General features: G+C 32.6%; 1 protein-coding gene across 1 annotated transcript; it reads left to right on the top strand.

Annotated features, from left to right (window-relative positions):
• The first annotated feature begins 3,550 nt into the window (after positions 1-3,550).
• LOC143062308 (uncharacterized) lies at positions 3,551-17,059 on the top strand. Its single transcript, XM_076234034.1, has 6 exons — positions 3,551-3,698; positions 5,888-6,057; positions 6,969-7,256; positions 8,340-8,414; positions 10,244-10,309; positions 16,910-17,059. Exons 2-6 carry the CDS (start codon positions 5,946-5,948, stop codon positions 17,044-17,046), a joined length of 678 nt encoding a protein of 225 aa, XP_076090149.1. The 5' UTR covers positions 3,551-3,698; positions 5,888-5,945; the 3' UTR covers positions 17,047-17,059.
• Positions 17,060-17,982: the final 923 nt, after the last annotated feature.

Here is a 17,982-nt window from a genome sequence, read left to right as displayed (position 1 = left end):
TTACGAATTGCAATTGACATCCGAATTTTGTTTTATAACAACCCTGTTTTGACCTTGTTGATCCACCACATCGTTTCTGCATTTTGGTCCTTTCGAATATTGATTGTGTTATTATCAATACATCTAGCAGTGCATCACATAGTCGAATATATTGATTGATTGATTGATTGATTGGCTTTGAATGTCACTTTCAGCACTATTGTGCTATTTTGTGTCGGTCGGTTTTTATTGTTCTAGAAACCGCAGTGCCCTTGGAGAACCACCGACCTACAGTAGGAAAACTGAAAATCCTAGTCAATAAAGAATGGAAGTGTATCACATAGTCGAATATATTGATTGATTGATTGATTGATTGGCTTTGAACGTCACTTTCAGCACTATTGAGCTATTTTGTGGCTGTCAGTTTTTATTGGCGAAGGAAGCCAGAGTGCCCTTGGAGAAACACCGACCTACGGATAGGAAAACTGAAAATCCTAGTCAATAAAGATTGGAGTCGAACACACCTGCCTCGTTCGAAGTTCGAACTAACAACCCCAGTGTTGACAGGCTAGTGACACAGTAGCTCGACTACTTAGACCACCGAGACCCAATAGTCAAATGAACAGTGGAAAAACGATAACATTTCTTTTAAACAAAGTGCATAAAAACATAAGAATTTATATAAAATCTATTTCTTTTAATAGAGATCAACACTACGATATCATGTTATTCCTGCAATAGTATGACTAAAGTGTATAGGTATTTAACCACATGTTGTTTCGCTCCCTAATGTAATACACTTTTTTATATTATATTCAGCATGCAACTTCTTAACCTCTCAAACCCCGAAACACTTAGAAATAGGAATAAAAATACTAGACACGAATCATCTCTAACACCTAACAAAACACTAAATTGAAAGTCAGTACGTTGATCCACAACAAAAATACTGAACTCCAAGGAAAATTCAACAAAATCAAAAGCTCAAACATATCAAACGAATTGAAAACAAATAAAAAAAAAACAGCTGTCATATTCCTCACTTAGTACAGATATTTTGAAATGGTTGGATTAAACCTGGTTGTATAGCTAACTAAACCTCTCACTTGTATGTCAATCGCATAGAATTCTATTAACAACGTGTAAGCAAAATACATCAGCTTCATTTGGCTTCTTGTGGATAGTTGTCTCATTACCAATAACACCAACACTTTAATTCTATATCAATCATTCGACGCTTAGGGTTAAACAATTACAAAAGACACTCTTTGTTCATAATATGGATATTTACATCGCACTATTAAACATAACACAACAATAAATAATCCGCACTTACCATTTACTGTTGCAAATCCCTTTTTTATCTTGTAATTGGTTTTGTCTTCATCTTTGATCAGTTTTTACATCAGTTATTGTAATGACGTTTACTATAATATTTTTTCTCTTAAAATACACATAATTAGCTGTGCATTTTCAGTTAAATCTTATCAAAAGCCACAACTGTCACTATATAAAACAAATGTGGAATTTAATTTAAGGAAACCGCAACTCAGTAAAAAAAAACTAACAGCTATCTAGCTAGCAATTTAACAATTCATGATATAGAAAAACCTTCAAAATAACATTTTTTTATTGGCATTGATACATGTGGTTTAGATATGTCATTAATCGATTAAGAAAACAAGTCAAGGTAACAATCAAAACCTGAGAAAATTTCAAAGAGATGCAAGGTATTGGTTAATGATTTTGCAACTTAACAATGTTGACTGTGACTTGACTAATGGTGTTTTATTTACCTTTACCTAGTTTTCAACCAGAGTGTAAAATTAACAATACAATTAGGATATTCAGATTGACTATTTTGTTTTGTTAGAATCAAGTCTATTTTGATGCTACATGTACTGTTTATTTTTTTTCATCAAAACTATCTTTCAGCATGCTTTTTTCCTGCCGTTTTTCTCACCAAGGCTTTTTCCATTATACAATTGGCAGTGAATAACATATTCTTGTTTTTCATTGTTTTATACCCCCAATATAGATGAGTTATATTATTTTGACCAAAAAGTTTAAATAAGTGAAAACAAGGACATTACAAGTGTTTTAACATAATAAATAAACCTCCAAATCTATAAACCTTTTACACAATATTGTCCAGTTTTCAGTCAAACAAGAAATAGCTATTCCGATGTTTTCAGTTACATTTTTTTCTTACAATTCAGACTGAAATGCGAAACATTTTTTCTTTTTCTTGCATTTTCTTATTTTGGAGTGGTATTGGGAGTGTTTGAATTTTATTGGAATCAATTTAGATAATAAAAAAAATCTATTCGAATTCACTTTTCAGATTGCAGTTTTTTGTATTGAAATATGTTGGAATTTTTTATCATGATAATACTGTATTGACGCAATGGAATTAAACATTATATACAAGAGTGGATTTATTTGATGAAGGAGAAAATAATTCTTCCATCATGTTTTTGGGGATATTGGAAACAATCATTGCAAAATTATGGAGCTAATATGAAGATGTGTCACCTGTTTAATTGGTATATATCATGAAAAATGAAATGAAAAGTGAATACCGTGGATACAGTAAAACCTAATGATTTGGGAAATAAAGTAAAATGTTTTCCAAATTCATAATGTTAGGAACATAGTTTTGATGGTGATATTAGAGATAATCGTTATAAACCAATGAATTCAAAGAGTAAAATTTTCCAAATAAACCATTAAATTAGGCTTATATTTCTTTTTAAATAGCATACAGGAATATTGTGTAGGAATATCAAATAAATGTGTAAACGAATAAATGTCACATAATGTTGGATGTGTATTATTAGTTACATAGTACTAGTGACCTAATACGGTATATATGTGGTGAGAGCGAAGCTCGAATCCATATATAGAATTTACTGATCCCATATTTACCATATTACGTCACTAGCACACTATGTAACGAATTTATCTTACCGACTATCTTAACGTGTGAAACTTAGACTAGTGACCTATCAAAATGAGCAAGTCTTCAATACTGCCAACAATAACAACTTGTTAGGTTTAAATGTGTTTTATGAATTCATTTCCATCTTAATCATCAATTTCTTTGTCTATTGAAACCTCTAAGATTTCATTAACACTTCATCAGTGACAATTGACCAGGTGAAGTGATGGGACATGATCAAGGTAGACTCTAAAATACTAATATGTCAATTTGAATGGCCCAATTGGTATGTCAATTTTACAAGCTCTTCCAACAATAGGTATAGAAAATAAGTGAAATAACACAAATACTGAACTCCGAGGTAAATTCAAAACGGCAAAATCAAATGATAAAACACATCAAACAAATGGACAACAACTGTCATATTCCTGACTTGGTACAGGCATTCTCAAACGTAGAAAATGGTGGATTGAACCTGGTTTTATAGCGCTAAATCTCTCACTTATATGACAGTCGCATTAAATTCCATTATATTTATAAGCAACACTTATAATACATCATTGTCAACTTATCATTACATGTATTGCGAAATTCTTAATATTAATTTGATTTCCCTTATTACAGCTTCAATGGAGATAACGTTGTATCAAGAAAAGGTGAATTGGAGAGAAGCAAAGAGTTATTGTGAATACAAAAGTAGTGCACTGATTAACCTGGACAGCGGATTTAACTATGCCAGACTTTTTGGAGCATCAACGTTTGAATTAAACATAAAAAGGTTTGAACTAAACCATTCAAGGTTTACAATATTGTATGTAACCCTTTTCAAAACTTTAAATTTTTAAGAAATATAAATTCACTGGCTTAACAGTATTATTAAACCAAGAAGAAAAATCCCATAAAGGAAAATCTTTTACGAGTGTTAAAATCTCGTTAAATAAAATGAAAACAACTCAAACTTAAAATTTCCAGTCCATTCACTTACATAACTAACAAATCAAAAGGCGAGTGGCATTAACCATAAGTTCAATGTTAATGCATCCACCTAACATAAAGCTTAATTATACATACCACTCGAAATCATATCATCTGTACTATCATTTTGTCCGGTTGACAAATTTTCGTACTGTGCAATTTCTGTCAAATCAAGATCAAAGGTCAAGAACGAACAATATCTTATTTCTTAAGATGTCAGCAGTATTGCATATTATGTCTTCTGATCAATGATACAGTGTATGAAAACAAGAAACACTTTTACAACAGGGATCAACAGTTACTTATCAAAATCACTTAAATATTAATGACGAGTTTTGAGGGTTAACAAATATTTTACATTACGAAAAGAAAAGACCTCAATTGTTCACAACATGTTTATTTCAGGTTCACACTTGGTATTGGTGTCACAAATATCTACAGAAGCCTTGAATGTTTGGGTCATTAAGGCGCAAATTTCTTACAATTAGCCCGGAAGATTTGAACTTGCTGTAAATGGCATAATAACATTAACGGTATCAATTTTCCTGCACCAGATAAGCATTTCGATAATACATGTCTCTTCAGTGATGTTCATGGCCACAAATTTGAAATCCAAAGCTTATATAAAAGATGAAGAGCTATAAGCCAAAAGGTCCAAAAAGCATAGAAAGGAATCAGAGCTTTGCATGAGGGAGATAAATAACTTCCGTTAAATTTTTCAGAAAAGAAAAGAATTGCCTCAACTATTAAACAAAAGGTCATAGAACCATTGGGTCTCTAGCACTGATATTTGGACTAATGACCTTAACAACGGTCACAAGGTCAAAGATCAAAGTTAGTCCCAGATAGCGCATTATGTGTTTTGACCTGTTTAAAGGGTTTAAAGTGTGTTTTAAATCAGTTTTTAGGTTGACCTTTGACCTTACTACTAGTTTTTATTATATCCCAGAAACGCTTATTAGGAATTGTCAATAGGGAAAAATGTTTATGTCATCAAAGCGCAATTTGAGTACATTTTGACCGAAGAGAAATGATCTGTTCGTAAAGAGCATAACCCCCGTTAACGTTTTTTTTGACAAAATTACTTTAACACCTAAACCAAAATTCTTAGACCCATCATGTTTCAGCAAGGACACCTGGGACCAAAGAATTTGATAGGTCAAATATCAAGGTCATGACATAGATTTCAAATTTTATTTTTATTTATTAGGGAGAAGACTATATAAGCTTGATTAACTTGTGCCTCATCCCTTTTGCATATTTAAGCAAATAAAATATGTTTAAACTAAACTCTCAATTGTTCACAACATTTTTTTTTCAGGTAAACCCTTTGTAACGGTCTCACAAATTCCTATCCGGGACTCACCTTGGGAGTCTTAAATTTTTGTCGGTACAGAGTTATCTGTCCAAAACCAGAAAACTTTATTATCATTCAAACACCCTATTAGGTTGGGGGAAAACAGAGGATGAAAATGTGTACGTTGACCTTGACATTTGACCTTACATCATAGTGTGGGATAATCTCAGAAACCAGATTGTGGATTTGCGTTGCTTGGGATGTTTGCATAATAAACGCTTTCGCTTTCGACGCATCTGGTCTCATACCTTTTTTTACAAAATTATCCGATTCCTTCAGATTTTTCGAATTATCTAGATTTGTATCTTCCTTCTCGATTAATTATATTTGAATATCAATAAACCACTGTTGCCTTAATTTTATTCGTATCTAAATACAAGTTTATCATTACAAGAAGGATCGATAGTACTACGATTATATTGGTCTATATTATTTAAAGAACAGCACGCCAAAGGAAATTCGGTGAGGTTTTACATGGTCATCGTAGTTACTTAGTATATTTTATTTTTGTTACAATTGCCATGAAAACTATCTCCTTCTTAAAATGTTTATTCTTGTAGATATTTTGTAATTATATCATATTTTTTCTAAATATTGATACACATTCTAACCACACGAAATTTCATTTTTTATAGCGGGGTGTTATTTTGGGTTGAGCCATTAAAGTATCCAGATGCAGTCGTTGAGGAAACAATGTGTGATTATGGGGTTGTACTACCTCCTCCCATTGGATTTTATATTATTGAGACGTACAGAGAGTCCTGCACAAAGCCTCTACATGACATTATGTGCGAAAAACAAACAGGTTATCATCTAATTTAAGACATTCTCTTTATAAATTCGGCAATCCACGTAAATCATGGTGAATGGTAGAGGATGCGATAGTGGTTTACTATTATCAAACTTTCAATGTTCACCAATGTATTAACAAAAAGGTATCAGGCTTATAATTTGATACGCCATACGTGCGTTTCGTGTACATAAGACTCATCATTGACGCTTAGACCGAAATAGTAAAAAAGCCATACTTACATAAAGTTGAAGAGCATTGCTGACCCAAAATTTCGAAAATTTTCGCAAATATGGCTAAGGTTATCTATGCATGGGATAAGAAATTTCTACGTTTTTCGAATAATTCATACTTTTGCAAACAGCTTATTTATAAAAATGACAATAATTGATATTCATGTCAACATAAAAAGTGCTAAATACTGGGCTTGTGATACCCTCGGGGACGAAACGTCCACCAGCAGTAGCATTAACCCAGTGGTGTAAATAGTTATCAAAGGTACCAGGCTCTTAATTTGATACGACAGACGCGCGTTTCGTCTACATAAGACTCATCAGTTACGCTTAGATCAAATCAGTTAGAAAGCCAAACAAATATAAAGTTAAAGAGCATAGGGTGTTAATTTCAAAGGAAATCTTAACTTTCATATTTATAGTAAACAAATAACTGAAACAAATATGACAGCAACTCACGAAAATCAATGAATTACAATTTCCTAAATTGGGACCGTCACAAAAAATAGTGTCGGGTTAAAAATAATGGTAAACGCTCACATTTGAACAGCCGACATAAGAACAAACTTTACTCAAAGTGAAAACTACCCTTTTTGTATATTTTCAGAATATGAAAAAATCGGTAAATATTTTTATTCATTTGGGGATATATTACCTTTTTTACTTTTAATTTTACACATAATTGTTTTCCAGAAAACATTTCTTTTGTTCAAGTTACTGATAAGTTTACTGTCGACGTACTTCTGTTGACAAGTATCATAGCCAGCACACCAGTCGAATGTGAAGAACATTGTATTGCAATTATAAAGTATGGCATTGACTGTGACGGATTTAACTTCAATTGGACAAGTCACGAGTGCTTATTCTTGGCAGTACCGTATAAATTTTATTTAAACGAATTAAGAAACCCAGCCGATTTTGTTTCTTATAGATATGACATAACTGATGAAATGTTGGTTTTCCTGGTCACATATGGCAAAGGTATGTTGCAAGCATTTGTTTGAATAAGACAAAGGATTGTGATACAATTTAGTTTATGGTAATAATTAATCTCGCATGTTTGTCCATCATTCAAAAATCGCAATAATAAATGCACGTAATTACTTCTTAATTTATAGTATACGCAGATACAGCCTTTTGGAAAAAAAGCTTTCATCATACGCGTACATTCAAGGAATGGGATGGGGAAAAAAATTAAAACAAGGATGAAAGCGCACTACATTGGCATATAATAATATCAATGGTCAAAAAAGGAAAAGGATAACATTGAACAACGTAAAACCAGAATTGAATAGGACAAAAAGCAAACTTAAATTCAAATGTCGATTTCTTTTCTTGTTTAGTGAAATTAAATACAAAAATGAAAAGAATTTCGTTTTCCATTTAGATTTTCAAGAAATCAAAAACGAAAAACGAAAACGCTTTTGTTATTAATTTTGGTTTTTGAGAAATCAAAAACGATAAATGAAAACACTGGAGATATTTTTTGTTTTTTGTTTACATTTCAAAACGAAAAACGAATGAACGCAAATATATACGGACCAAAATCTGTTTGGTGTGAAAATATAAGCGTTTTGATTGGACAATTATTATTTATTACTTTCTCACGTGGCTTTTCAAAAACGTAAAACAGTTGTCATATTAAAAAACAGACTTGACCAAATAAGACATTATGAAGCAGGCAGGCAACACAACAACGTGACACTTCACATTGGACCAACACAATAATTTATTCCGGATGAAGAAAATATACGCAGATGTAAAGGAGAAAATCGAAATCATAAGTCTAAGTTGTACAAAGAATACCGTGACAAACACTTGAAAAACGACATCCGTGTTAACCTAACTTAAAAATCAGCAACATTAATTCGCCAAACTCCTGGTATCAAATTTGGACAATAGCATGCTGTTATACTGCTAGTGAAAAATACAGAGACAACAGGGTTTCAAACTGTTTCAAAAGGTGATGGATATGTAATAGAAAATCAGTTGTCTAAAAATATATACGAAAGAATCCATGAATAGAAGCTAAGGAAACTTTATTTCAACTTTATCAATTTGCAGTGACAATTGGAGAGTACAAACCTATGAATGAGGATGAGTCAACAGAGTTTCAAATCCAGAATTATTACAACACAGGTACAATTATCACTGATCAGCAGTGTATGCATCGTTTATATTTAGTAGATAATTCATTGATAACCTTTACTCGAGGAGTTGGTATTGATGGAAATTTGAAAGTGTACATTTTTATATAATCTTATAACATCTCCGGTATAAAAGTGATGCAGTGTTATTCCTAGCTTCAGATTTAAGTCTTACCATTTTGTATAATTCCTTTAGTTTGTCGTTAAATTAAGACAGCAGCAGTTCACCGCTGTTCAAATCTCATAAACGACCAAATCGAAAATTTTAAATTTTAAATAAGTATTTCGTACCAATGTAAAATATTTAATTGTTTTTCACTGACTAAACATGTAACCAAATTGAAAAAAAATAAGCTCTACACACGAAATATGAAGATATAGCATGGTAAACATCTATCAACAATTAAACTTCGATCAGATGTCAGGTTTATTTGATATTGACGTGTAATGTTATCTTTTGTGTTGATCAAGTAATAGTACAGCCTCACAAACACAGGTATACAATAACCTGATGCAGAAGCAAGAAACAATACAAACTTTGTTCCTTTAGACTTTGTCTGTTAGGTCGATTGAATACGGCAGCATATTTCCATCTTCGTAATTTCCAATATTTGATTGCACATAATTTATTCTTATAATGATTGTTTGTGTTTAAGCTGGTTGAGTCCTTTATTTTTGACATGCTTAATGTAAGTCGTGCAAAGTTGGGATCACAAAACCTCCCGAAATTTAGACAAGGTTTCTCTGTCAAGATTTCCGAGGAAGTACCGTTCGAAGGATACATTGAAATCAATATATAATGTGCCTTTCTTTTTTTATGTCAACACCCCCAGCGAATATAGCAGTTCTGTCATTAAACACTTTTTTATATATTCATAATGATTTGGTCAAAATATTCTAAAATATTGAATATTTTGACAATCTATTTTCCAAGTGTACCTCTTTAAAAAAAATTATATATGACTGTCCGACCCGAAACCTCTAAATAAGAACTTTCACCCTCCCTATTCATTTAATGTATCTTTTAAATTTAGGATTAGTCAGAAGCTTCGTGTAAGAGAACAGAGTGCTTTCAAATATGTCAGTTTGTTTGATTGGGACTTTTTTTTTTATCATGAATACAATTTTAAAGACGAATAAAAAAGTCTATTCTTAAATATTAACAAAGGGTTGTAAATTTGAATTCGTTGCGTCGACATTTTAACTGTCCCAACAAAGATTTGATCGACATTTATGTATTATCTGCGTATCAAATAACCATAGATATGTTCTACTTGCACATTTTCAATGTATGTTTACCTACAGTAGTTGCAATGAGTAGCTTGATGAGTGTCACTATTTGCTTACATTTGCGGATTTTGCTTTTGAAGCAACATAGTCTCCCGCGTTTGAACATCGGTTTATCTTGGTGATGTAGACTGGATTTTTATCTGGATTTTTTCAAGCCAAGATGTTGTTCGTTTATCTTTGAATAATCGTTCTTTAGCAGATGCTTACCTTGTCGATGCATCCAATTTTGCTGTAGCGATTCCCTCGATGATGGCTTGTTATCTTGATTGTATCTTTTTAATCGATTTATTGAATTTGAACCTCGTTATACAACCGTAGCCTTAAATTGACTATGATTTCTGATTGATTGTCAATTGATATTTTCTTCACCTTTTCGTGTCATCGATGAGGTCTAACATCAACAACATATATAATTCAAAATAGTCATAAAACATTTGCTCTAACTGTATACTATCATTATAAACTAGCTTTATACATGTATGATCTTGTGTAAGGAAAAAAATAAAAAATAATATTTTTTTACAATTTAAGCTTCAACAGTTGGGAAAACTATTACTATGCCTAAACCAACTAGTACAGGTGGTGGCAATGCAGAAGGTATGGATTTGATATTGTTTACCCTTACTAATAAACATAATGGCACACAAACAAGTCCAGATGTAATATATTTTTTAATCCTTGTAAAACAGTAAAGAAGACAGAAGTTTTCACAGACTGTTTATCAAAACATCAAAACCGTACGTGTAAAAACAGAAAAGTTCTAGAGTGGAGAATTCACTTTTTAAACAAAACAAATATGCAGTTGTCTGCACTGCAATATAGGTTTTTTTGTCTACATTATATCAATTGCTTTATAACGGTTTTATGTGTGGACGATTCACATGGAAACTAAGCAATGTTATATTGTTGAATCTGTCAAATGCTACATTCAAGATGTTTCCGAATTATTAAAATCTATTTTATTAGGAAACAAAACTGGACTTTAGAGTTACTGTAAAACTACCTTTCTACGCAAGGGGCTGTGTGTATCAGATGTGGAAACAGACAAAATCAAAAGATCTGCACAAGCTCTTATAATTTAAGTGTTTGTCCTTATGTAGGGACAGTTTGAAAGAACAAGTCCAACTTTGTTTAATAGAAAAGAATGGTCGACGCTGAAAATAAATCTAGTTTTAGGAAGAGCAACATTATAGATCGAAAATCTAATCGGACCAACACATCAATTTAACAAAACTGACATAATTTAGAAATGATTTTTTTGTGTTACGCTGTAGAACGTGTTTATAACATACAATCGACATCCTTTGGGAAAATCACAAAAATACCGAACTCTGCAGAAAATTCAAAACGGAGAGACCCTTATCAAATGGCAAAATCAAAAGCTCAAACACAACAACCGAATGGATACCAACTGTCATATTCCTGACTTAATACAGCCATTTTCTTATTTAGAAAATGGTGGATTAAACTTTTTTAATAGCTAGCTAAACCTCTCACTTGTATGACAGTCGCATAAAATTTCATTATATTGACAACGATGTGTGACTAAGACAAACAGATATAATAGGTAAAAATGTCAAAACAGGGGTAAACCGTCAACATTGTGTAATTATCTTAATCACTATAAAAACCAAAAAATATGTAACAAAGAAACATAAAAGGTCATAGACAAAGCACAAAACTGAAGGACAAAAATACAAAATTTTACTATAGCACAATAACAAAATGACGGGATGTACATTTACCGAGCAACGTCAAATGGATATCACAAAAAATACATTAAACAGTAAAAGTAATATTCAAAATGACAAATAACTATAACATGTTATTAAGATGATAAACAATGTCAGCACCAAGAAAATACTTCAAGACCATCGTGTATTATTTGTGAAGTTGAAACGGAATATTCATCAAAAAGGTCTTGGTATCTTCCGATGAACGTTCTTTGAAATAGCCCTGGTTCATAATTTTCTGCTCAGACACTGGTGTGAGTAGCAGCTGCAAGCTCTTGAATACCGAATAAGTTGGGAAATGTATATCCCATATGCAGTTGAAGTTGGTATATTGCTACTTAGGTCGGGGAAATGATAATTTTAAAATTCGAATCGTCTCTTTTGTGATCCGTGTACTGAGATGACCGTGTATGACAAATTCGAGGTATAAGTCTACACATGAGGCGCAGGAAGTAGTGTCTGTTGTTTCTTTAATTTCTAGTTCTGGGGGATACATTTATGGAAACCAATCAGAAAAGTTTTAATTATAAATGGTAAGAACATCTTCAATATATCTGAATGTGAAATTAATTGACCTGGCTTCTTTGATCTTCTTGTTTTTGACAAGTGTTAGAAGGAACTCCGACTCATATGAAAATAAAAAGAGGTCGGCATGTAGAGGCAAACAATTCGTTCCCATAGGAATGCCGACAATTTGTTGTAAAGTCAACCTATAATTTCAACAAATATGTTGTCAATCAGAAACTCCAGCATACTGATCACTTTTTCCGTGTAGCATGTTTTACCTTTTTGTTCACTATTTATAAAATATGCCATATGGTATCCAAAATCAATAAAGTTATAGTGTATGCTACAATTTAGACGTTTTTCTATTTCTCATGGGCAATGAAAAATATAGAGGGTTGAAAAATCACAAGTGTTGATAGAACTAATTTCAGAAAAAAAGTTTGAGATTTAAAAGAATCCAGGAGTTTTTTCTTAGAGTTTTTTAGAATCCAGATACGGTTAATACCACTACAGTCAGGATTCTACTTCGTCAAAATTATCTCCCCATTACGCCAGTTCATTTTCACAATCGTAAAAATGGAAGCCACTGTAGGGATGCCAATTTTGCTCTTGAAAACCGATAAATTTTTCCATATAGCACCATTACGATCCTTAAATGTCAGTTGTATTTTAAAAGACAAATGTATCTTCTAGCTAATGAGCATCAGTTAATGATCTTATCTGCATTGGTTCAACTTTAAAATATTGTCTGTTCGGTTGTCAGGTGGAATTTTCGAAAATTCATAAACATTTAAAAAAAAGTCTTATTAATTATTTCGTGGAAGGGCAGACTAGATTTTGTTAGTGGTTGAAGACTATAAACCCTAGTTATCACACTCAAAAAAATTTTTTTTTTTCGAAGATATGCATTTTCATCATCCAACTTTAAAGTCATAAGAAACGAGTGACCGGTGAAAAATAATGTTCTTCCAATTCTTGAACCAATGCATACAAACATCATTAACTTAGTCTTCTGTGCACGAATTTATCATATTTTTCGTGTAAATTTCGTATAATCGTCAATTTTTTTTCAATCGGTCAGTGTTGTTGTGAAAATATGGCAGGTAATTAAAGTTCGTGTCTTGAAGCCGAAGTTTAACGATTGTCACCTGTTTGTCAACAATCGACAAAAAATCAACAAAAAAGCATGGAAATTGAGCACGTTTTTAACATGTAAATTCAGATAATAGTTTATTTTAAGGACATCCATGCGTATTGTGATCACCGGAATTTTACGAGATGGGTCACACTGAGGTCACTTTGCATACGGAAAATATGTCGGGGGAATTGCTTCCTGGAAAGAAGCAATGAAAATAAATGAAGCGTCTTCTTAATATGAATAAATTAAAGAATTTTCTTCAGAAAAAAGTATATGTACATAAGTTTTATAATGAAATCTATCCATTGAGTTATAAAAAAACATATCCATTATTTTTTTTTGATTTGAGGTTTCTTATGACTTTAAAGACTGTCGTCAAGTCTTTTTATTAGAAAAAATAGCTATTCGAACACACCTACTCTGTTTTTGTGATTCATTAGATATATATTTCACTTGACCGATATGTTTCATCTTTTAGTACTGTGATTTTTTTATGTTATAAAGTCAATCTGTAGCTTTGAAATATAAAAATGATAGAATCTGAAGCGAGATGATGTATTAAATATTCTTGCTTAGTACGATTTCAAGATAAAATATTCAACTCAAACACGCCCTAACATACAAAGGTGCACTCGATTTTCTTTTTCGATATAATTGTTACCCATTTTTTGGAATTTTTTTCTTGAGTCACATAATGGAAGGGCAGACACAAAAATTACTACACTAATAGATTGATATGTTCTCCGTCCGTGGTAAATTTTTTTTTTAAATCGGAGGTTATGCATTTTCTTCATCCAACTTGATAGATACCCATGTCATCGACTGGATATCTAATTTTTCTGCTGAACTATGTAATAGATAAATTGAAAACTTATGCAAATGGTGTTTTTAAATAAAACACTTCGTTATTGAGAAGAAAATTGTCATTTTACTTGTTTCTATTAACTTTTAAAATTTGTGTTACTATAGTAAACATTACAGTAGGCATTTATCGCCTTCTTTAACAAAGACCTTCGATTTTTTTGTTCTATTTCAACCGGGTTTCCGCCTGACTACGCGAGTAAATAGTACTAAATTATAATCCTGGTACCTTTGATAATAGTTATCAAAGGTACCAGGATTATAATTTAGTACGCCAGACGCGCGTTTCGTCTACATAAGACTCATCAGTGACGCTCATATCAAAATATTTATAAAGCCAAATAAGTACAAAGTTGAAGAGCATTGAGGATCCAAAATTCCAAAAAGTTGTTCCAAATACGGCTCAGGTAATATATGCCTGGGATAAGAAAATCCTTAGTTTTTCGATAAATTCAAAGTTTTGTAAACCGGAAATTTATAAAAATGACCACAATATTGATATTCATGTCAACACCGAAGTGTTGACTACTGGGCTGGTGATACTCTCGGGGACGAAACGTCTACCAGCAGTGGCGTAAATAGTTATTAAAGGTACCAGGATTATAATTTAGTACACCAGACGCGCGTTTCATCTACATAAGACTCATCAGTGACGCTCAAATCAAAATATTTATAAAGCCAAACAAGTACAAAGTTGAAGAGCATTGAGGATCCGAAATTCCAAAAAGTTGTGCCAAATACGGGTAAGGTAATCTATCCCTGGGATAAGAAAATCCTTAGTTTTTCGATATTTTCAAAGTTTTGTAAACAGGAAATTTATAAAAATGACCACATTATTGATATTCATGACAACACCGAAGTGTTGACTACTGGGCTTGTGATACTCTCGGGGACGAAACGTCTACCAGCAGTGGCATCGACCCAGTGGCGTAAATAGTTATTAAAGGTACCAGGATTATAATTTAGTACACCAGACGCGCGTTTCATCTACATAAGACTCATTAGTGACGCTCATATCAAAATATTTATAAAGCCAAACAAGTACAAAGTTGAAGAGCATTGAGGATCCGAAATTCCAAAAAAGTTGTGCCACATACGGCTAAGGTAATCTATGCCTGGGATAAGAAAATCCTTAGTTTTTCGATATTTTCAAAGTTTTGTAAACAGGAAATTTATAAAAATGACCACATTATTGATATTCATGTCAACACCGAAGTGTTGACTACTCGGCTGGTGATACCCTCGGGGACGAAACGTCCACCAGCAGTGACATCGACCTAGTGGTGTAAATAGTTATCAAAGGTACCAGGATGATTATAATTTAGTACGCCATACGCGCGTTTCGTCTACATAAGACTCATCAGTGACGCTCATATCAAAATATTTATAAAGCCAAACAAGTACAAAGTTGAAGAGCATTGAGGATCCGAAATTCCAAAAAAGTTGTGCCACATACGGCTAAGGTAATCTATGCCTGGGATAAGAAAATCCTTAGTTTTTCGATATTTTCAAAGTTTTGTAAACAGGAAATTTATAAAAATGACCACATTATTGATATTCATGTCAACACCGAAGTGTTGACTACTCGGCTGGTGATATCATCGGGGACGAAACGTCCACCAGCAGTGACATCGACCTAGTGTTGTAAATAGTTATCAAAGGTACCAGGATGATTATAATTTAGTACGCCATACGCGCGTTTCGTCTACATAAGACTCATCAGTGACGCTCATATCAAAATATTTATAAAGCCAAACAAGTACAAAGTTGAAGAGCATTGAGGATCCGAAATTCCAAAAAAGTTGTGCCACATACGGCTAAGGTAATCTATGCCTGGGATAAGAAAATCCTTAGTTTTTCGATATTTTCAAAGTTTTGTAAACAGGAAATTTATAAAAATGACCACATTATTGATATTCATGTCAACACCGAAGTGTTGACTACTCGGCTGGTGATACCCTCGGGGACGAAACGTCCACCAGCAGTGACATCGACCTAGTGGTGTAAATAGTTATCAAAGGTACCAGGATGATTATAATTTAGTACGTCATACGCGCGTTTCGTCTACATAAGACTCATCAGTGACGCTTATATCAAAATATTTATAAAGCCAAACAAGTACAAAGTTGAAGAGCATTGAGGATCCAAAATTCCAAAAAAATTTGTCAAATACGGCTAAGGTAATCTATGCCTTGGATAAGAAAAATTCTTAGTTTTTCGATAAATTCAAAGTTTTGTAAACAGGAAATTTATCGAAAAGATGACAATATTGATATTCATGCCAACACTCAACACTTCTGTGCTGGTGATACCCTCGGGGACGAAACGTCCACCAGCAGTGGCATCGACCAAGTGATAACTATTTACACCACTGGGTTGATGCCACTGCTGGTGGACGTTTCGTCCCCGAGGATATCACCAGCCCAGTAGTCAGCACGCGTCTGGCGTACTAAATTATAATCCTGGTACCTTCACAATATTCTGAAGACTCTCTGTTACTGTGGATAGAATTTTTGTCAATCTGATGGACAATTCTTTAGTCGTACATGCAGATGAACCGGTAATAGACCGTTGTTTGTATGGGATCTTGTGAAGCTTATGTATCCAATACAAACACGGAAAGTCCTCCAATTTGTTGTTCAATGTAATGTTCGTTGAAGCCATGAAGGACTTATGATTCGGCAAAATCTCATCCTTTTCAAATGATATGTGTTTGTATGTGGGACTACCTGAGAGCTAATTTATTCCTAATTCTTTTATAAGGCAATCGTAGTAGTACGATTTACATACAAAGACAATATTATGTGAAGCTTTGTCCGCAGGAACAACAATATACTTTTCTTTTCTTTTCTGAGAGCTTTATACAAACCTGATATTATTTATGACTTTTTTTTTTATTTTTAAAATAACAAATATATTAACCCAAAATGAAATCAAAAATTACTTTGTTTCCAATAGGACGATTATTGACGATTACCATGGGCGTGGTTGGCGCAGTAGCAAGTTTTATGATGATGTTCAAAGTCGTATCAATAGTACATAAAGTTCAATATATAGAATCATCACTTGTTGGCGTAAGTAAAAAAAAAGTATAACAAAACTACTGAACTCGACGGCAACACAATATATACATGACTAAATATAAGATATAATAAAATACGTGAATCCATGATTGATACATTATAGTATAAAGTTATAAGCCCGTCCATTCCCCCCTGGCACTTGGTACAATAAATCTTGCATTTTATGGAGTATTTACAAAATTTGTACACGATATTTGATTTCATACTCTTTTATTTATATTCATTTTAGATTATTTGCTGCATTTTAATAGAACTTAAGTCATTCTGACATTTAGAACATATATTGTCCTCAATAAATGCCGCTTCACTGTACCGTTCTGAAACTGTTAACCAATTTAAATCGTTTAATTGGTTCAATAAGAGCAGCTATTTATGGATTTAGACTTATTTTTACATTAACAAAATGTTAACATGACTTTAAGTTTCATGAAACAGGTCCTTAGCAGTTTTGTCGATTTAATTAAAGACTAGTGTGGAATCACATTATCTCACAGTACAGAAAATAAAACTAACACAGCAGCAGTATGACTGCATTGTAAGCAGAAGCTTTGGAAACGTTAAAGTTTTAGCTACACTATTTGACACAATTGCTTCAAATTGTATAATTTCCAGTAACCTAAAAATTATCTCATAAAGGTCAGATAACAAAATATCTGCGACAAGAGGAATGAGATTAGTTGAAGGTGATATACAATGGAACAAGTAAAAAAAGACCTTAGGACAAAGAAAAATAAAAGAGATGTGGAATATACCAAAGAGATATTCAAAATCATACGTCGATGACAAACGGACAACGCCGTGACAAAAAAAAAAAGGAAAACGACTAAAAGACAAACAGCAGTATGCAAAACACAATTATACAGTAATACAAAAAAAAATCAAAATACCTGCACATAAGATGTACATTATCGTTGAAATGCCTATTTTGTAATCTACTATTTTTGAAAC

This window comes from Mytilus galloprovincialis, chromosome 2, assembly GCF_965363235.1.
Source record: "Mytilus galloprovincialis chromosome 2, xbMytGall1.hap1.1, whole genome shotgun sequence".
Classification (NCBI taxonomy): Eukaryota; Metazoa; Mollusca; class Bivalvia; order Mytilida; family Mytilidae; genus Mytilus; species Mytilus galloprovincialis.
This window is presented reverse-complemented; position numbering and strand designations above follow the sequence as displayed.